Source organism: Heterocephalus glaber, unplaced genomic scaffold (genome assembly GCF_053883595.1).
Source record: "Heterocephalus glaber isolate CG9 unplaced genomic scaffold, H.glaber_assembly_v1.0 deba00001457, whole genome shotgun sequence".
NCBI classification, from domain to species: domain Eukaryota; kingdom Metazoa; phylum Chordata; class Mammalia; order Rodentia; family Bathyergidae; genus Heterocephalus; species Heterocephalus glaber.
Window position 1 is genome coordinate 24,424,948 of NW_028258305.1, and position 22,355 is coordinate 24,447,302.

The 22,355-nt window shown below is 40.6% G+C and overlaps 1 protein-coding gene across 1 annotated transcript in view; it reads right to left on the bottom strand.

Moving 5' to 3' along the window:
* Slc3a1 (solute carrier family 3 member 1) overlaps positions 1-22,355 on the bottom strand; it is a 33,629-nt gene that overhangs the window by 2,876 nt on the left and 8,398 nt on the right. The window contains exons 5-9 of the mRNA XM_013070211.3: positions 12,193-12,312; positions 9,959-10,083; positions 9,013-9,208; positions 2,935-3,102; positions 1,530-1,646 (exon numbers count right to left, since the gene is read on the bottom strand). Of these exons, the coding sequence (XP_012925665.3) occupies positions 1,530-1,646; positions 2,935-3,102; positions 9,013-9,208; positions 9,959-10,083; positions 12,193-12,312 (726 nt within the window). The remainder of the gene's footprint in view (positions 1-1,529; positions 1,647-2,934; positions 3,103-9,012; positions 9,209-9,958; positions 10,084-12,192; positions 12,313-22,355) is intronic.

Below are 22,355 nucleotides of genomic sequence, written 5' to 3' on the forward strand. Positions count from 1 at the left end.
GAACAATGCTGCCCAACAGAACCTTCTACAGTGCTACAAATACTCTATGCTATCCAAAATGGCAGCCACTAGCTAAGGAGTGCCCAGAATGTTAGTGTGACACAGGAACTGAGGTTTCTGTTGTTCGCTTTTAACAGTCATCACGGTTAAAGGGTACTAGACAGCTCAAGTCTAGAGTTACTCTTTTTCCATCCCTGTACAAGATGAATGTTAGCCTGTCTGCATACACATTCTCTTTCTCCACCTACCCCCCTCCACCACTTCCCATATAGAAATAAGTCACTAAGATTTTCTAGAGTACATTGTTTCATATTGTGCATCAAAAATTAAGCTGCTCATGGTGGGGCATGCCTGTAATACTGTACCAAATTTGTGACACTGAGGCCGGAGGAAGGATTGTAAATTCAAGCCCAGCCTGAGTAACTCAGTGAGACCCTGTCTCAAAATTTTAAAAGGCTGTAGATGTAACTCAGTGAAGGAAAAAAAAATACATATATATATATACACACACTACACACATACGTGTGTGTAGTGTGTGTGTATACTGTGTTGTTTTCAACTGGATTTTTTGATTGGTTGATTGCTATTATGTTGTGTTTTATTTTGTTTGCAGTATAGGAGATTGACCCCAAGGAGCACTGAGGTACATCTCCAGCCCTTTTTATTTATTTTTATTTTGAGAAAATGGTTTGCTAAGTTGCCCAGGCTGGCCTCAAACTTGAAATGCTCCTGCCTCAGCCTTACCAGTAGGTGAGATACAGGGGTACATCACTACACCAGGTGGCTATCCTTAAGTTTTTATTTAGGGCAATATAAAAGCTATGCAAGAATCCACAGTGCTTGGAGTGGGGGATTTGTGGGAACAGGAGAGTGGTATCAGAATAACCCTGGGGAGTTCTTCAGACTACTTAGACAATTGGACTGGAAGATTATAAATGTGTTAGGCATCCGCATACAATGCAGACCAATTCTCTTCCCCTAAATTGATTTAGATTGTTTTCCTTTGAAATTTTCACTAATATGTAACACTAGTTCTTGATCACTATTAGGACAGAAGAAAAGTATAGGCAAAAGCCAAAGGGTATGTTTTTCTAGAATAGCTACTTTAGTGCTGTCTTGCATTTCAAGAAAAGAGCCTTGCCCTCAAATCCATGTTAACCTAGACTCAGTGATTAATCTGCCTGCCTATCCACCTGCCTTACTTCTGCCTTTTGAGGGGAAGAAAAGGTAGCTGGGCTGCCTGACAGAATTTACAATATAAATTGTCTGATACCTCAGAGGTCTCAGTAAAAGTCATTCCAATGAAGAGTTGTATATTAATAATTTTTCAAATGGCAAACTTATGTGCCAGTTTGCATTTGCACAGAAGCATGATTTGCAACTTCCTACAAATTGAGAACTACAAGGGAGGTCTGTGATGGATTTAAAGAACATCATCGGTTAAGGTTTAGACACACTTAGGGTATGTGTCCATTCCAGAAACTCATTTCCTGTTTCTAAAGTCACATAAAATTGCCATTGATACTTACGTCAACATTGACAATGTGATAATCTGAATTGGTGGGTAACCAAGTGTGATTGCCTTCAGAAAACCCGGCATTGGAGCTGTTATCCCACTGCATCGGTGACTTTGAAAGAAGAGTACTCTATGTCAAAAGACCAGAAAGAGAAAACAATTGTCAGGTTATTAAAAGTGAAAGACATTTTGCTCCTTCATTATTTACTTCATAATTGTTTAGTTCCCTGTAGTTCTTAGCTAATGCTCGTATTCATTAGCAATCATCTTGAGAAGGATTGACATTCAATGCACAAACCAGTTTTGTACTTTAGTGGAAAATGGCTAATAGCATCTTGGGTTTAACTGAATTATAATACAATTGTTGTTTTTCCTGCTTCTCCCCAAAAATGAGTAATGTGACATTTCAAAATGTGCCATTACCAATTCATGCTACTACACTCCATTGGGATGCAGTGCTGGTAAACTCAGGAACATTGCCAGGTACCGGTGAGTCTGAATTCTGCCCTATCCATTTTTCCAGTGCGGTTATTCCACATGAGTGCTCACACACAAATAGCTGATAGAGAAAAAGGTTCACCTTAACCAAATATTTGGGAAATTAGGTCCCATGCAATTGAGAGCTAATCATCCAAATTAAAGGTTCAAGATCAGCCATCTACCCAGCCATGCAATTGTGAGAGCCCTGGCTCGAACAAAAGCCGAATAGACGCCACTCTACATGGGCTCTGGATTACACTTGATAAAATAAAAGGAACAGTCCTTGTGCTGTGTTCATAGGGGTCACCTGAAATCTAGCAGGTTAAATAAAAACTAAAAAGTGTTATTTTCCATGTTTTGGGCAAAGATCAATGAATAATACTCCAAAAGCACTGTTCTTAAATTTAAGTGTGCCTAAGAATCAGAAAACATTTAAAATGCAGAATCTTTGGATCTGCTCATGAAGTTCAGTTGTGTGGCTTGGCAGTATTTTTAATAAACTCCCAACCACTAAGAAAGCTGGTCTTACTATATAACTGTAAGAAAGAAGCAGCTGGGCATGGTGGTGCACACCTGTAATCCCAGCACTCTGGGAGGCTGGGGCAGGAGGATCAAAAGTTTGAGCCCAGCCTGGGAAACTTACCATCATATCAAGACTCAAAAACTCACTTGAATGTTCAGGTTCAATCTAGAATATCACACACAAAAAAGGCAAAAAAATCAAGTGCCTTGGTTCACAAACAATTCATTCCAAAATTCTAAGCAAGATGGCCACAGTCATGTTCTTCACCCAGTGTGGAGCCCTCAAACAAGCAAAATTTTGCCAAACACCTGTTTGCAAACCAAACTGTTCAAGAACGGAAATGTTCTTGAACCCCGAGGTATTACCCGTACTTGATTTTCCAGCTGTGGTGCATGGTTAAGTCGATTACACTTACAGTATCATAGCTTTCTTCGAGATTTGTGGCTAAAATATCTTGCATCCCTATTTCTTCTCCATAGTAAGTGATAGGAGTTCCAGGGAGTGTAAAAAGCAGCATGTTCATGGTGTTGACATATTGGTTCCCCAAACGAGAGGTCAGCCGAGTATTGTCTGGTCCACCAGTCTGAAAGGCAGAAATTTGAAAAAACAGTAGTATTTATGGTTTTCTGGAAGATTTGCTGTATTTTGCAGAAAGTTCGCCAAGCCAAAGAGTAGCTGTGGGATTGGTGGCATTGGCAAGCCTGGATTTGGGTCCTGAGCCTATTGCTTGCTGTGGAGTTGATCTGTTTACCATTTGCCCACTGATGATCAAAACAATTTGTCAAGAGAACTCACAGTGGTATTGCATAGGAGATAAGCTGCACAGGGTGTATGTTCATATTTTCTTACACTCAGATAAGAGACTACTGACAGGAAAGGAAACAAAAATGTTTCCTCAATGAAGAACCAGACAAGGAACAAAGTGGGAAGGGCAGAGGTGGGAGAAGCACTCCTGTTATGTCCCTTCTTTTATTGACTTGAACTACTCAGAACATTTTGAAGGTAAAGCAACTTTTATGAAGAAATTTACATAAAAAGGAAGTTTTTAAAGGTGTTATATATTATATATATATATTGCTATAACTACATATTATGCCATCTACTCCTTAGTTTATTGAAAGCACCTGACACCTCTTTCCATAATACCACAACTCAGTTTTCATGTGCATATCCTGAGGATAGCACTTTCACACCTATATCTTATTTTCCCAACCACTACAGTGCTACCAAGTACAGTGTTATGTCCTTTTTACAAGGGAAGAAACAAGCTCTGAAACACTGCATCATTTATTCAAGTCATAGTATAATAGTCTGAGAGAGAGCCAGCTTTTTTTTTAATAGTACTGGGGGTGGCACCCATGAGCACTCTACCTTTGAGCTGTACCCCCAGGCCTTTTTATTCTTTTTTTTTTTTTTTTGGGTACTGGGGATCAAACTCGGGACTTCCCGCTTGCAAGGCAGGCGGCAGAACCACTGAGCTAAATCCCCGGCCCATCTTTTTATTCTTTAATGTGAGATGAGGTCTCAGTAGGCCAGAGTAGCTTTGAACCCATGACCCTCCTTCATCAGCCCTACAAAAAGCTGGGATTAGAGCTGTGCACCACCACATGTGGCTAAGAACCAGCCTTTGAACATGAGTCTTAGAAGGCAAACTTGATTACTACAATTCAAGAAAAAGGTTGCTTCCTGAGATGGACTGAAATAATTGTCATAATCATATCTTTATAAGCCATTGTAAGATACTTTCCTAATTTTATGGCCAGAAAATTAGATCAGGTTTTGCCTCCATCCTTTTGTTCTTTCATCTTCAAATTTGATAATAAACCCTATAATTTCTCAAGCCTTTTAGACATAGAACTCTTTCTTTCAGAATTAAAATCCAGAAATATTTCTGTAGTTCACAGCAATGAAAACTGGGCCTACTTTCTTAGTTGCTAAAACTAGATTGCAAAATTTGTGACACAGGGGGCACTTTCAGAATGGCAGAATGAAAACTTCCATAAAAGCAAGGTGAATGCCATGAAAACTGTTAAAAATGTATATTTTTATAACTCAAAATTAACTAAAGGCTGCCAGAATCCAAGATGAATTCACAATTACACTGTTCTGAATCTCAGAACAGTGAGTTTTATAGTATTTTATCTGCCCCTGATCACATAACCATCTCCTCAGCTCCCTGACAGCCTTGAAAACCAAAAGTCTCACAAGTTCAATAGCTAAAAGCCAGAAGTCTAGCAGCTACTGGAAAACAGAATGGGTTTAACGTTCACTAGAAGCTCCCTCTATGCAGAATTGTCACTGTGAATTTTCTGGCAGCTCCTTTTGGTTGAGTATTTTCTTTAAAATCTAATCTGACACAGAACCAACTCTGTGTAAATAGCAACAGCCCAGAACATTTGTTGAAAATAGTTCAAAGTTAGACCCACCTATAGTGGTAAGATTAACAAGAGGCAAAACAACAACAACAAAAACAAGAAAAAGCTGGGAAATGAAATGTTTGTGAAAAGCTTTCAAAAGTTCCAGTATATTCCTGGGAATCTAGAAGGCTACATTTATGTGCAGGACTGTGTGCATGACAAGGGCTGTACAGATGTCCAGGGAAGACCTGAGAAGGCTGTCATCTGTCACCTCTGGCTAACGAGGCTCTGAGCAAGCAGAAAGTAAAGTGACTAAGTTGTAAACTGACTAGCAAAGCATTGAAAGGATGCCCCAACAAACACAAAGCCCTTCAGCAATGGCAGAAACTCATCTCCTCAGGGCATCTAAGGAGGCTCTACAGTCATTAGCTGACAAAGCACAGACCTCCCTGACCACACAGAACAAAGAATGCAGACTTTACAAATCTAAGTAAAGAAGAAAAGCAGTAACAAGAACAAATGCCAAGGAGGGAAAATTGTGATTTCCAGAATTGCCCTATACTACTTAAAATGTCCAGTTTTCAACATTTTAGGAAACAAAAATATGGCCCATACACTGGGGAGGTGGCAGACAACAGAAGATGTTGCTGAGGAAAACCAAACATTAGACTTATTGGACAAAAACTTTAAATCAGTGATTATATTTGTGTTCAAATAACTAAGCTATGTTTAAGGAATTTAAAGATGGTGTGAGAACGGTGTCATCAAACAGAAATGTCTTTTCAATAGAAATGATGGGGGGAACAAATAGAAGTTTTGGAGTTGAAAAGCACAATAACAGAAATGAAAAATCCCCTAGAGGGTTTGACAGATGACAAAGGAATCAAAACATGAAGATAGGTCAATTGAGAGCACTAGACTGAGAACCAAAAAGAAAAGAATGAAGAAAAATGAGCAGTGTCTTAGAGATCTGTGGGACACCATGGTGCATACCAACATGTACATCAAGGAAGTCCCAAAGGAGAAGAGAGAGAGAAATGGATAAAAAGAATGTTTGAAAGAATAATGAACAACTTCCCAAATTTGGTGAAAATCTGCAAATCCACAAACCCAATCATTGGACTCAAGTAGGAAAAAATAAAGGTTCCGCCTAAACATAACAGTAAACTGTCAAACGGCACAGAAAGAATACTGAAGGCAGCAAGGGAAAATCAGCACATCACACACATGGAAGCCACAACAACATCAGCAACTGAATTTCAGCAAAAATCATGGAAGCCAGAGGTGAATGAAAGAAAGAAAAAACTCAACCAATATCTATATCCAGTAAAACTATTCTTTAGTAATAAAAGAGAAATACTGCTTACACCTGCTATGATGGGTATGATTTTTTTCCCCAAAAATAGAAAGTAAAGTGGAGCATGGTGATGCACTTCTGTAATCCCAGCACTCTGGGTGGCTGAGGCAGGAGAATCTCAAGTTTTACCACAGCCTGGGCAACTTAACAAGACTTTGTCTCAAAATAAAAATAAGTTAGAAGGACTGGGGCTATAGCTCAGTGCATGGGCCCTGTCAATCCCTAGTACCAAATTAATCACTGAATCAATAATAAATGTTGGTGAGGGTGTGGAGAAATTAGAACCCATACATTGCTGGTGAGAGTGTAACATGGAGGAGCCAGTGGGAAACAGTTTGGCAATTTCTCAAAAAAAAAGCAAAACACGAACATACTATATGATCCAGCAATTCCACACCTAGGTAAATATCCAAAAGAATCAAAAAGAGGGACTCAAGTAGATACTTGTTCATGAAATGTTAATAACATTATTCCAATAGCCAAAAGGAGGAAATATCCCAAATGTCCACCAAGATATCAATAGATCAACAAAATCTGGTATACACATAAAATTGAATATTACTCACCATAAAAAGGAATGAAGTTCTTATACATGCTATAATATGAAAAAACTTTGAAAACATTATGTAGGCTAAGTGAAATAAACCAGTCACAAAAGGACAAATAACTGTGTGATTCTACTTAAATGAGGTACTTAAGATAAGCAAATTTATAGACAAAAATAGAATGGAGGACACAAGGCATAGGAGTGGAAATAAGATATTATTGTTTGCCAGCCATGGTGGTGCATCCTTGTAGTCCCAGCACTCGGGATACTGAGATATTGAGGCAGGAGGATTGCCATGAGTTCGAGGCCAGCCTGGGCAACCTAGCAAGACTCTGTCTCAAAAACAAAAAAAAAGATATTGTTGGATGAGTATAACTTTTCTGTATGAAATAATGAAAGAGTTCTGGAAATGGATAGTGGTAATAATTGGACAACACTGTGGTAATAATTGGTATTTAATGCCAAAACGGTAAACTTTACTTTCTGTGTATTTTAACACAATTTTTAAAAAGGCAGAAAATAATCCTTGATAATCCATAATAAACTACTAGAAACTAAACAAGTTCAGCAGTGTTGTAGGATACAAGATCAATATACAAAACTAGTATATTTCTATACACTAATAATGAACAATCCAAAAATAAAATTCTAAGTTTATAATGGGACTGGAACAGGAACAGATAGCTAAAGAAAAGAGAAAAGGGAACTGCTGGAGGAAAAGAGGGAAAGAACCCTCAAGAAAATTCACAGTGGAGGGTTTGGCAGAAGCTTTGCAGACAAGCTCCTTAAAAAGTTTGGACCTCAACATAAAGGTTTTCAAAAATAAAGCTGAATGATACTAGGCACAGTGGCATGTGCCTGTAATCCCAGCACTTGGGGAGCTGAGGCAGGAGGATCACAAGTGAGTTCCACCTGGGCAATTTAGTGAGAACTTGCCTCAAAAATAAAAGGGCCTGGAGATGTAGCTCAGTGCAGAGGCCCCAATCCCCAGTGCCCCAAGAATAAATGAATGAATGAATGAATAAAAATAAATGTGTGTGTATATATACTATATTATGTTCATGGTACCTTATCTGCTTAGAAGCAAATCTATGATGAAAAAAACATGAAGTAAAACACTTCAGGCAGCTCTTTTAGGAAAGATTCCAGAGGAAGGCATTGTTATCATAGGAGATGACAATTCCACATGTGTCATTGGCCCTGATGATTGTCCAGTAGGACAAGGTATGAAGGCAGAGGACAATATTGATTATCCTGTCCCAGTGTGATATCAGGTTAATGTGTATGCTTGCATCTTAGCTTTTAACAAGGTTTTAAAAGTTTAAAAATAAAAGTGAAATTTTAAAAAGAATAGAATATAGAATAAGAATGTAAAGAAAAAATTTTGCAGTACCATGTAATGTAGATATGTTTTAAGCTAAGGGTAACTACAAAGAATCAAAAGGTTTAAAAATACTTAAAAGCTTTTAAAGAATTTGGAATAAGCTAAGGTTATTATTGGAAAAGGGAATTTCATTATAAATTTAATGTAGCCTAAGTGTACAGTGTTTACACAGTATGATGGTAGACGACCTTGTCCTCAGCCCTCACATTCATTCACCACTCAACAGCTCACCCAGAGCAACTGCCGGTCCTGCTGGCTCTGTTCACACTAAGTGCCCTAGAAAGGTGTAGCATATTTTATCCTTTAGACCATACTTTTACTGTACCACTTCTATATTTGGATAATCAAATAATTGCCATTGTGTTACAGCTGCAGTAACATATTGTACAGGTCCATAGCCCAGGAACAATTAGCCATCCTAAACGAGAGAATCTTCTCAGAATCTCTGGGGCTTAAATGCCTGCAGCACTGCATTCGGCCCCATAAAATGGTATTTTGTCACTCTTTTATGTCCATCCTGAATTTCTATAGAAACTTCTACCTCTGAAATCCTTTTTCTTCCAACCAAGGTAGGGGGAATGTAAGGATGTAGGGAGGAACTGTGGCTTTATCTGGCCCCAACAAAGCCTAGGACAGTTCTGAGCATAGACAAATCCTCATTGAGCATTCAGGGACAGTGTCTCTCCCAGAGTGACAAGAGCCTGGCTAGAAGCTGGGACAGGCCTCACTAAGCAATCACCAAGGAAGGTAGAGTTGAGGGTCACTTAGGGACAAAGTCCACATCACTTTAGAGCGCCTTGTGCAACAAGTGCAGTAGCACATGTGGTGCCCTGGGCATCAGGACTTACCATCCAATTAGGCCATTTTCCTTCTGGCATGTTTTTCATCCAGGATGTGATAACCTCATGCACAATGTTCCCAGAAAGAGTATAGAGGGTGGTAAAGTAATTGTTGAAAGGGAAATCAGCTTCTTGGATAAATGGCAGCCCATAGTACATCATGGTCCTGTCGATGCTCTCTGCATAGGCTTCTGTCCCCATGAATCTGTAAGAGTCGGCAGGGTTCCAGGTCATCAGCACATGTCAGAAGATGGAGAAGGATTTTTCAGCTGCTTCTATCTTTTTTATATGATGTGGAGTCCAAATGTGAATTGTTAGTGGAAAGGGCCTAGGCTTAATGGAAAGCTGTCATGCCAGACGGCTAAGAAACGCGGGTTGGAACGATACTCTCACCTAAAATGACCCCATCAATACCTGCCCCATATATAAAAGCTCATTTAACCTCACAACACCCATATAGTGGTTATTACTATTACCTTTTTACTGATGAGAAAACAGACTTAGGTTAACTAGCCAGCTCCAGGTCACACAGCTATGTAGGACTCATCACAGTCCCACTGACTGCAGAGCTGTCCTCCTAACTACCGTGATCTACTGACAGTTTAGCTGAAACCTTTGGAGTCGCACCAAACAAGGACCGATAAGCCCAATAATAGTGATAATAATAGTTCATGACTAACATTTAATTAAAATAGTCTCTATTAATTACTTTTCACAGAACTCCTGACAAGTAAGTGCTGTGATTAGCAACATTCCCTAAAAGCAGAACCTGAAAATCAGCAAAATGAAGCGGCAGACAAGGATATATCAGACCCTGGCAACACTGAGTGGTAATAAATCATAAGTATTCAGGTTTATAAACTGTAACCTGGACCTCTGAGTGTGGCTGGTTGGGAGGAATCATCTGCAGATCACATGCTGCATCTTCAGAGAACCATGCAGATCCTGTGGTTACCTGTATCTCCCAGGCTCCCGGCTGTATTGGTCCATGGTCTGCCGGAAGCTCCGGACAAGGTCGTGCATTCCCACTTGGGTAGTGGTGAAGTCATGGTACAGCTCTGAGTAGCGAGTGACAGTGTCCTTTGAAAACCAGGACATCATGGTTACCATCAGGTGCATACAGGGGGTTTCTTCAAACTCAACTGCTTGCTCAAACTGAGCAAGATACATGCTCAAAGATAGCCCTAGGGCCTTCACTGCTCAGGGGTTTGTGGATGAAGAATACTCACAATTATCAGTATTTAATTTGATGTTGTAATTATTAACCTTTCGAATCTCATAAACAATAAATAGTTCTCTATCATTTTAGCAAACTAAATTTTCCTGAACACCAAAACATTGATCACAAACATATTTCACGAAGTCCTCCTAAAATCATAAAAAAGCTTCAGACACTTGTAAGGGGAAACAAAACAAATGATCTAACACTTACAGAGCTCATTGTTGTGCTGCCTCCTCAAAAAATATCAATATCATGCATTCAAATTGATTGCTATATGATCTTTATCCTTTACTGTTACTGTTATGCTTTTTCAGTAATTTTTCCTGATATTCATTTCTATGTCTTGCTAGGATCACAAGACTCAAAAGCAGAAAGATTACACCCCACACAAGCCAAGGTTATAGGTCCTAGGATGGGACATAGGGTGACAGAATTCTTTGGACCTGACTTGCTGTCCATTTAGCGCACTCTTTTTGTAAGTGAATTTCCCTTCTAGGTCAAGTGAAAGAGTTGTTGTTGTTGTTGTTGTTTTGTTTGGTTGGGAGGGGGCGTGTTTTGTTTTGTTTTTTGAGTCTTGGGTCTTTTCCTGAAATTGCACGCTCTGTAAGTTCGTCTTGGGTCGCACCCAAACCCATTGCTCTGATGGCTTGTCATGCTACAGACACAGGCTTTGTGATGTCTCATTACAGTTAGCAAAGTTACTTCAGGATTTCTTCTCCAAGAAGCGGCTCTTGCTCTTTGGGATGACTGGCTAATACAGCGTCTTTTTGTTTCTTAGTCTTTCTTTTTTATTGGAAATCATATGCAAATTAACATTAGGCTTAATCATAATCTTAGGTCTGTAACAGTGTCATAATCAGCCTGTGCCTGGCCAATTTCTCTTTAGTTAGTCATTTTAATTCAGTTATAAGTACCCATAAAATTACTTGGGACAAAAGTTAGAATAAACCAACCATATGGATTTCATTTTACTTGTTTAACTTCATCCAAAAGGCATCATATATAATAATCTTAGTGGGTTGGTTTTTTTTTTACTAAGCACTGCCTTGCTAAGATTCAGCCGTATTGCCATGTGTCACTGCAGTTAATTTATTTTGGTTAGCATATAACATTCTATTATGTGACTATAAATCACAAAACCATCATTTGGAATGTATTTTAGAACTATTCTCTACTTCCCATTGAAAAAATAGCAACTATAAAACTGAGGTCAAGCAGAGGATTAATGTGGTATGTGACTACCATCTCTCATGTGTGACTTGGGGGAAGGTTAAGAATCAAATCACTGATGTGGGGCCGGGGATTTAGCTCAGTGGTTCTGCTGCCTGCCTCGCAAGCGCAAGGACCCGAGTTCGATCTCTGATACAAAAAAAAAAAAGAATCACTGATGTGGAACCCCAAAGATTTCAGAGTCTGTAGTGAGAGAGCAAGTGTGGTTCAGAATTCTACTTACCACTTGTATAGCCCTTGATAACAGAAGTTAACTCCTCTCAGGTTTGCTAAACGGGGATCCTGAAACCTCTCTTGAGATATGGAGAGAGTTAAATGAAACATCCTGAGTAAACATCACAGAACATACACCGGACACATGGCCAATGTCAGTTCCCTTCTCTTCCACCTGTGTGTCCTTGAACAACTGGGGACTTAAGGTCTCCTCACTTGAGTTGAATGAAATGACAAAAGCTCAGGGAGCAAATTGCTCTCCGTTCTGCGGTCCTCGGTAGAGTCTGCAGTGTCTGTGTTCTCAGAACCCTCAATGCTGAGGGGCTCCTCCCATGATCCATTGCTCTGGAAAGAACAGGTGGAAGGAAGGATGTGGGCATGTGCATTAGAAACTCCTCTGTCCTAAAGAAGTTGATTCAAAGTACTTCCTACAAACCAGACAGAACTTAGCTTTGTAAGTGGTAAAAAAGAAAACATTCTGATGACATGTTTTTTAAGTCAAAGAAAAAAGTTTGAAGTTTTACCGGGTTTTGGGACTTATTGACTTGGATCTCATCTCTCAGATCTTTTGCTTCTAGAAGAAATTTAACAGCATCGAAACTAAAGCCATCAACACCCTTCAAGAGCCAGAACTGTATTATTTCCTAAATATGAAGAAGCAAAATGCATGGTTACATTAACTACACATTATTGTCATAACATTTAAGAAAGGCTTTGTCTGTAAATGACTTTCCATCATAAAATAGACATCTCTGCATATAAAACAAGCAACAGTTTCCATACAGTCGATTTGCATTTACTTAGCAAAACTGTGGTAATATAATGAACTCTCAAGAAATTACATTTAGGGACTTGCACATCTTCATATTTGAATGTGGAATTACAATTAAAACTCCCCAGCCCCATGGAGGGAGGAGGAAGGAGCCACTGCAGGGCCCTGGAGATGAGGAGCTGGGCCAGCCAGGGGCGCAAGTGACCCCCTCATCACCTTCAGCTCGAGCCACCAGCTGCATTGCAAATCTCTGATTAATGAAGAAAACTTGAAACTGGGAAATGCAACAATCTAAATTGCCATGGGCACAATGATAAAGGCAGCGATTATGAAGCCCCTAGATCACAGGAATCTGGATGTGGATGTGCCATACTCTCTGCACGTGTTATATGCAGGACAGAAAAGGTAGTGGTATATATCTGGGAGGTGCACCAGAACTGTCTTCCTGTGGGAGATCTTCAAAAAGTAAAAGTATATGAAAGCAGCAATAACACTGTAGTCTATAAAGGAGAAAATTCTTAGGGATTTTTTGTTCTTGTTTTCCATTAATTTTATTGGCACATTTTAGATATACATAATGGTAACATTCATCATAGGGAATTTGTATCTGTACCTAATGTATCTTCAGTCTTCTTTTTTCCCCATTCCCCTCCCCTCCCTTGAACACTTCTTCCTCTCCTTATTTTACCAAAGCTTTGTTTCTATTTTTTCCTTCTGTTCTTTTCCTTTTCCCTTCCTTTCTTCCCCTTCCTCCCTTCCTTATTCTCCTTCCTATTTGAACATTTTCTTCCTATTTCACAATATCTATTATACATAATTCTTAGGGATTAACATTGTAAAAAGATTAGTTTCTTTCCATATTTGAAAGGATCTTTATCCTCTTTGAATATGAAGCAGTCACCACATAATTTTTGTACCTCTACGTTGTGTTGTGGAGTGCCTGATTTACTGAAATCATTGCAAGACCTGTTATAAATTTTAAAATTAAATGTGTAATGTGTCCTAAATATCTTTTGTGTGTGTGTGTGTGCTAGGGATGAAATCCCAGACCTCACATATTCAAAGTATATACTCTTCCACTGAGCTGTATTCCAGTCCCTTTGAATATCATTTGATTATCTTTTATGTATAGATTTAAAATCACTTCATTTTCAGCAAAATGTTTCATATGGAATTATTTGAAAACAAAAGAAATCTATTTTTTTTTAATTCTTTGTTATCTCATTTTCAGTACTCATATTTTCCTGGGTAACCAGCCTGGATAACTTAGAACCTGTCTCAAAATAAAAATGAAAAAGTACCAGGGGTACAGCTCAGTGTGAAGGCCCTGAGCTCAATCCCCAGTATAATAAAAAGGAAAGGGCTGAGAGGGAAGGAGGGAGAAAGGGAAGGAAGTCCAGTCTAAGCCCTAGGTTCTGAGGATGTGTACCATTCACTGGGAGCTACAGCAGCAGAAGAGGAGGACTGAGTGTCATAGAGGTCGGTGGCAATGCTGAGGAAGCCAGGGGTTTGTTCAGTCTGGACCATAGGGTTGAGTTTCTGGCTACAGATGTGCACTGGGGGTTATCAACCTAAAGACGTTGTTTGCCACGCTGCTTTGCCCTCATCCCAGCAGTATGGGTGACCACAACAGGAACAAAGCCCACCCAGTCATGGTTGAAATCGAGCAATGAGCCACTGGACTGGGGGATTCTGGAGAGCAAGACTGGCTGCTAGTGCCCTTTCCCTTGCCCGGACACCGTACTGGTGCTCAGGAGCCATTGTAGGTGAGTACAGAGTGCTGAGTGGAAATGAGTCACACATGGGTGCAATATGTCCCATGGCTGCCTGCAGGACTTGCCACTAGAGAGCTGGAGCTGAGGGCTACTGGGTAGATACTAGGCCACCAGACAGAAGGCCTGGGGGTGTAACAAAGGCATCTCATTTTAGAAAAGATACTCCATGGCTTTAGGAGCCAACTCACCAAGACTAAACTAACTACACTTAGGCTTCAAGATCACTTTCCTGCACCAGTCCCTTCTTATTTCCCTTCTTTTCTCATTTTGAATAAACCATCAGTTTTTTATACTTAATTCTGTATTTTTTTTTTACAATGGTGATCGAACCCAGGGCCTCACACATGCTGGGCAAGTGCTCTACCATCAAACAGTACCCCCAGCCAAATTCTGTACTCTTTATTTTTATTTATTTATTTTTGGTACTGGAAATCGAACTCAGGACCTTGCACTTGCAAGGCAGGCACAGTGCCACTGAGCTAAATCCCTGGCTCTGTATTCTTTATTTTTAAGAAGGCCCCATTTTTATAAGCTTCAGATCCCACATAGTCTGGGTCACCCCAAGGTGCTCACAAGCATTAACACTGGTCAAGGTATTATGGACAGCTAAGTAAGACAGAAATATGATATGCAGTCAGACAGGGCTGAGCCCTCGAGAGAGTCAAGACAAAAGGTGAAAACAGGGGCCGGGGATTTAGCTCAGTGGTTCTGCTGCCTGCCCATCAAGCACAAGGACCCGAGTTCGATCCCCAGAACCAAAAAAAACCACACACTACAACTGTGGCCAGAGACACATCAGCTGGGGGACAAGCCTCAAGATGACAAAAGGACCAGGCCTACATACTTCCTCAAGGGATGAGATGAGTAATAACATCTGGTCGGGTAAAGTCTAGATAAGCATCAGTCACCTCTGCGGGTGACCAAGACCCCCAGATCTATCACCTACCTGTCCTTTCCATGTACTCTGGCATGTCCCCATTGGATCACTATTGTACCCACGTGGGTTTTGCTCGATAAAACCTCCCTGTAAAGTGGGTCCCAAGCTACCCACTTGGGACCCCTGCTGTCCCTCTTAAAAGCTATCTTTCTCTCAAAAAATTCTTCCTACTCTTAATCTCCATTGTTCCTAGAATTCATTCTTCGATTTTTAGAGAACACGAGCTCGGCATGTCAGGTTGGGAGATATAATATTTTTATATTTCATCGTCTCTATCAAAGGCAGAGCATAAAGAGCTGTAAACATGCAAACGGCCTCTGACAAAGTATGGGAAAGGATGACGCACATGCTGCCGTGAACAGTAAGTTCAAGCTAGTCATCATCTTCATGAGGTCCTCAATTCATCTCGGCATTGCTAAATATTGACCTGACATTAAAGAAAGAGAATTGTGCACCCCAGCCAAGATTTACGGTCCTGGCATAAATGGAATTGTTGCCATATCCTGTCTTGTCATTTGTTTGATAAGCCATTTTAAATGCTGAAGTTTTAACGCAAATAACCCAAAGTTTACTTTTGAGAAGCTAGTCCTTTTATGTTATTTATTCTCTCAACCAAGTGAGAAAAGACAGCTCCAATTTTAATTGTTAACTTTCTTTACTCTAATTAAACTCTCCCAGGGTGCTAGACATGAAAATGAGCACAGAGCCTGGTTCTGATCCATAAGGATGGGGAAGGACTCTGAGCCCAGCACACTGTGTCCCCATGACATCAACTGTCCTGGCCTTTCCTCTGGGCATCTTTTAACTATTTTCTCTTAAAACAACACACTGCTCTGAGTAAAAAAGAAGTCAAGTTGACAGTAATGATATCCAAACTCACTGAGGCTGACCTGCGTTTTTCAGATGGCTGAAGTTATGATAGATAGATGAGTTAGGTAGAAATATTATAGGCAGTCAGATAGGACTAGGTCCTCAAGAGGGTCAGGACAAAGGTGAAACACACCACAGCTGCACTGGAGACAGATCAATAAAGATAAAGACAAGATGGCCAGACCTACATACTTCCTCAAGGAACAAACACTGGGCCTCATGAAGTCTAGATAGACATCAACCACCCTTGTGGGTGACCAGGACCTCTGGATCCACCACTTCCTAGGAGAATCTTTGTTCTTTCCATCCACGCTTGTTAAATGACTTGTTTCCCAATTGAACCACCATTACCTAAGTGACTATATTTGTAACCTTATTGGATGTTCATGGCTGTGGCCCACGTTATACCCATGTGAGTTTCACCTATAAAATTCCTCAGTAAAGCAGGGTTCTCAGCTACTCACTTAGGTCCCCTCCTGCCCCTCAGGAGCTTTCCTATCAATAAACATCTTCCTACTCTTAACCTCTGTTGTTCCTAGGACTCATTCTTCGATTTCTAGAGAACAAGAACTCGGCATGTAGCCAGGGATTTAGCTCAGTGGTTTTGCCGCCTGCTGTGCAAGCACAAGTACCCAAGTTTGATCCCTGATACAAACAAACAAAAAAAAAAACTTGGCGTGTAATACAGTTAATAGGTTGAGAGATACAATATTTCATATTTGGTATTATTTCCTGTAACAAAGTTACTGAACCATTTACCTAAAAAGTCAAGTTTGAGAAATAGAAAAAGCTTGGCTCTTACAGATGACAATGACCCTTGAAAATGACCTAAACCTCAGGTTGTCCATCTCAAGAAGGATTGAGGAAGTCTAAGGCCCTTCATAAGCAAAGAGAAAAACCAAATTCTCCGCTTAGAGGCAAGAGAAAGGAAACTGTCCTTACTGCTGCTCAGAAATCCGGGTAAAATTCTTTGCTGCCTCCTCCAGGAGCAGGGAGTAGAGGGAGGATGAGGGTTTCATAATCTGACCATGTGGGTGTCATCTCAGCTGCCGTTCTGCGCAGCTGCATGAATGACAGCATCTACAAGAATCACTAAACCTTAGCTTCCTCATCAATAAAGAGCACCCATCTTGCAGGATCTCTGTGAGGAGCACATGAGGTACTGCTGCCAGACTCAATCAAAACGTCAGTCTTCATATTTCCTGATCTCTGTGCAACATCCGACACTGTTTTCTTCTAGAAATAAGCATATGCTTGGTGTCACGATACCTCACTCCTCGCTTTGCCATTCTTTCTCTATGTACATCATTCATTCATTTATTCATTTTGTCTTTGTTTTTGAAAAGGATGTTGATATGTAGATCAAGCTGGCCTCAAACTCTCCTGCCTTAGCCTGCCACGTCCCGGGATTACAGTTGTATCCCACCATGCCCAGCTCATTCATTCATTTATTTATGTAGTGCTGGGGACTGAACTCAGGGTCTCATGCTTGCTGGGCCAGTGCTCTGTCACCAAGCCACATCCCCAGCCCAGCAGCAGTCCTTTCACTCTTAGTGCTCCCCGAAGTTCCATCTTTACCCTTGTTTACATCACTTCCCAACAATATGCACTCACTGATTAGATAACAGGTACTTATATGTACTAAGGAACATACTGTACGAAATGCTTTTCAAAGGTTAAACCATGTAATCTTCCAAAAGCCTGACCAGCCACGTACCATTATTGTTCCTATTTTATGATCGGAAAAACAGGCTCAGGGAGATGGAGCACCTTGACCAAGGTCATAGAGTTAGGAAATGGTGGCAGTAGAATTATAATCACATGACCCCCTCCCCCATTTGCTAAGCTGGCTCCTTCTATTTTCCTTCATTGGAAGATCTCTCAACATCTGTCTCCCATTCCCACATGACAACTGGCTTCCACTAAGTTGCTGGGCCCCTTGTTCATTGCAGCTGGTCCACTTCTCTCACTGGTTATCACCTGAGCTCTGTAGGCATCAGCCACTTGTCAACAAAGAACCCACCTTCCCCTTGTCCCCAAGTCCTCATATCCAAGTATCTAGGGAGGCAAGTATCTAGTGGATACACATTTTAGCAAATGGCACCAACACCCACCCGAATGTGAAAGCTGGGAGTCACAGCAGATGCCTCTCCAAGTCCTGACACCTGTTCTAAAGCCCCATGCCACTCTTGGTGGTCTGAGGCCACCAACATTGTTCTCCAGATTACTGCACCCCCCTCTTTCCCAAACCCTCTGCCTCCAAACTTGCCCAACTCAAACTCACTCTCCAAAACCAGATTGATTTTTCAAAATTCAAATCAAACATTATTTCCCCCCTAAAACCTTTTAAAATCAAATCCTTCCAGAATTTTCACTGCTGCTCCTGAACTGGCCCCTGCTGACCACCCTAATATCACTGGGTCACACTCACCTCTCTCTATACCATGTCCCACCCAGACTGGACAATTCCCAGAACCTCTTATGTGCCACGATTCATGCTCTCCTTCTGCTTGAAATGTTCTCACCCATGTCTCTTTACCTGGCTCATCAAATTCCTCCCTTAAGGATCATCGTCTCTTCAGCAAACCCCTGATCTCTCCCACTCCGCCCAGGTTAGGTGCCAGCCCTCTGCACTCCTGCCTCCTATTATTATGATCACACAGCACATATTTGAAATAGTTGTACCCCTGCTTCCAGAATATAAGCCTCATGACAGGCACAACCACCCGCCATACCCGTAGCACATGTCCAGCATAGAGTTAAGAGGGTATGATTATAATAAAGTGCCTAGCATATAGGAGGTATGATAAATGGTGCAGTTTTTATCACCAAACACAGAGTTTGCATTTTAATCAGGTCGTGGTGACCTGTATTTTGAATTGAGCTGCTTGTTTCCAGCAGTACCTACTCAGCTGAGGCATAGCAGAGCCTACATTCACACTCAGAGTTCCATCTTCAGCTGGAAGTGCCTCTTGCCTTCTCATCCCCAGTCGCTATGAGCACAGTGACTCCTCAGGAGTCTCTACTGCAGGGATCAGCATTGCCACCCAGCACATCCATGATCATGTGGAGCCCAGACATGGGGCCAGGCCACCTGGAGTCTCTTCCTTACTATATCACTATCCCACTGGGTCACTTCATTGGGCTGTTTCCTCCTCATCTACCAAAAAAGGGATATGGAGGGCAAGTAATAACCAAAGCAACTGGGAAAGTCTAAAATATGATTTCACAAATATAAGCCCTCAACTCCTCTGAGCAGGCTTCCTAACCTCTTCTGTGGAAAGCACTCAAGACCTGAGAGTTGTGGGTCACAGCCATATCCCTTGATGGCCAGTGGGAAAGGGAGAAGCCCGAGAAGAGAGGGGGTGTTCTGCCTTGAATGCCCCCTGTTCACCAGCCTCCCACTGCACAGACAAAGTGAAATCTGATGGGTACACAGAGGGTAAGGGCTCAGTTCCTCCGGTCCAAGTTGGTATGTGAGCAGGAGTATTCAAAGGCCTCTTTGCCACAAACTATCTGGGATGTAAATTATTAACCTGCTTAACTCTTATCATTGTGATAAGCATTGCTGGGGGCAGAAGGTGTTGGGAGTCCCTTTCATGTGGAAGGTCCACTTGTAGGAACAAAGTGCCTTTACTCAGGGTTTCTTAGCATTTATTTACTTTTAATAGTAAATCTTTCAAACCAGCCTTGCAAGTAATGTCCAACCTCTCAACCAGAGGCAGTAATGAAACATTATGAGAGAGCTTTTCACTCCTGGGCACTAGTAAGTAAGATTCCTACTCACATTCCACTACCTGGATGCCTGCAAGAGAATAGCCACATTAGTCAAAGAATCATTAATGCACTGACCAGCACATTTTTGCAAACTGTTTAACACTTGTTTAAACATCTCCAGACAATCTAACACCATTGCCACAAGGAGCCAGGAGAAATCCACTGCCTGATAAATCAACTGGCTGACATTCACATTTATGAATTTCCACCAGAAAACCTTGAAAAAACTATGCAGGAAAAATGAAGTGGAGAGAGAAAGTTTGCTTCAAAGCAGGAGCAGGAGCTAGAGCAGTAAGGATCACAAATTCAACCCCAAAGCCTTGTTTGAATCCTAAAATACTCCCAAGTAGGGTGACTTTACCTATCTAAGCCTCAGTTTCCTTCTCCATAAAATGGCTATAAAAATACCCTGTTAGGCTTGTTCTGAGCATTATATACTCCAAATAAATCACATGGTACACTGTAATGAGGCATGGGCGGCGGGGGGGGGATGAGTGTGTCAGTGAGCTTCGGTGCAGAAGAGTCCACTGTATACTGACCCCTGGTTAGTGTGCGGACCAAATCTACCCTTCCACCCTAGCTCACTGAGACAAGGCCACAGTCATGATGCCTCCTTCTAGAACACATCCCAAAGTATTTCACCTAAACTTTGGAAATACCTAACATATACAATAAAAATGGTCATAAGACTAAAGAGTCCACAGGAAGGGCTGAGAATGTAGCACTTGCCTAGCATGTATAAGGCCTGGGTTCAGTGGGTTTGATCTGCAGTATGCACATAAAAAAAAAATTATAAGACATACTGTGAAAACTACAAACATTATTGGAATTAGAGAATATCTAAATGAATGGATTAGAAGACTTAATATTAAGTTAGCAAATACTTCGCAAACTGACTCAATGTAATCCCTATCAAAATTTCATCAGACTTCTTTGTAAAAATAGACAAGCTAATGCAAAAATGTATATGAAAATGCGAAGAACTCAAACAATACTAAAAAATAACAAAGTTGCATGATTCACACTTCTAGATTTTAGAACTTAACTACAAAGCTATAGTAATCCAGATAGTGTGGTACTGATATACACGCAGTCTAGAAATGCAGGTGAATGGGACAGAATTGAGAGTCTAGAGATAAACACACGTTTACGGTCAGTTGACAAGAGTTGAAAGACAATTCAGTGCAGAAAAAACAGCGTGCTTTTAAAAAAGAAGTTCTAGGATAACTGGGTAGCGACACGCAAAAGAATAAACCTGGACCATTACCTTCACTCTATATGTAAAAGTTAACCCAAAACATGTCAGAGGCTACCTAACGTAAAAGTGCTTAAACCATAAAAACTTAGAAGAAAACACAGGGATAAATCTTCACGACTTTGTATTAGGCAGAAGTTCTTAAATATGACAATAAAAACACATGTAACAGGACAAAGCCAGATAAATGAGATACCGTCAAAATTTAAGACAACTGTGCTTCAAAGAACACTGTCAGGAAAGTAAAAGGACAACTGTAGAATGGAAGAAAAGTCTGCAAATCAGATATTCAGGATATATACAGCCTAACAATAGAAAGATAAAAATGCCTATTTATTTATGTTTGGTTTTTTGAGACAGGGCCTTGAACTCACTATGTAGCCCAGGCTGCTCTTAATCTGTTAGTGATCCTCCTGCCTCAGCTTTCCAAGTGCTAGGATTATTGATGTGCACCACCACACCCAGTGCCTATTTTTTTTAAAGCTTATCCTTACCTATTATTTTCTTTTTAACTCATTAAGTTTATTGGTACATTTTAGGTATACAATATGACGGCATTCATCTTTGGGAATTTGTACTTTTACATGATATATCTTGGTTCTTATTTTTCCCCATTCCCCTGCCCTCCCTTCAACCCCTCCACCCCTCCCTATTTTACAAAGACTTTGTTTCCATTTTTTCTTTTGGGGCACCCATTTTTAAATGGAGAGAATATTTGAATAGAAATTTCTATGATGAAGATAAATAAGTTCTAAGCACATGAAAAGATCCTCATATTACTAGCCATTCAGGGAAATGCAAATATAAGGCACGGTGAGGTGCCACGTTATACATAACAAGAATTGCTGAGAACAGAGAGAAACTGGAACCCTTAGAAACTGCCAGTGAGAATGTAGAGTAGTGCAGCTGCTGTGGGAAATGCTTTAGCTTCTCAAATAAACATATAGCTATAACTATAGGTACAGAGATAGATAGATAGATAGATAGATAGATAGATAGATAGATAGATAGATAGATAGATAGATACCAAATATATACAGACAGATATTATATGATTCCATTTCTATGAGATGTCCTGACTAGGCAAACCAACAAATTAGTGGCTGCCAAGGCCTGCAGGGAGCACACAAGGGGGGCTTGGAGAGTGATTGCTAATTGGTATGGAGTTTCTTTTTGGCGTGATGAAAATGTGCTGAAATTACTAGTGATGGTTGTACAATTCTGCAAAATGCTAAACCCACTGAATCACACACTCAAAAGGGATAAGTTTTCTGGTAGATGAATTATTATATTTCAGTACA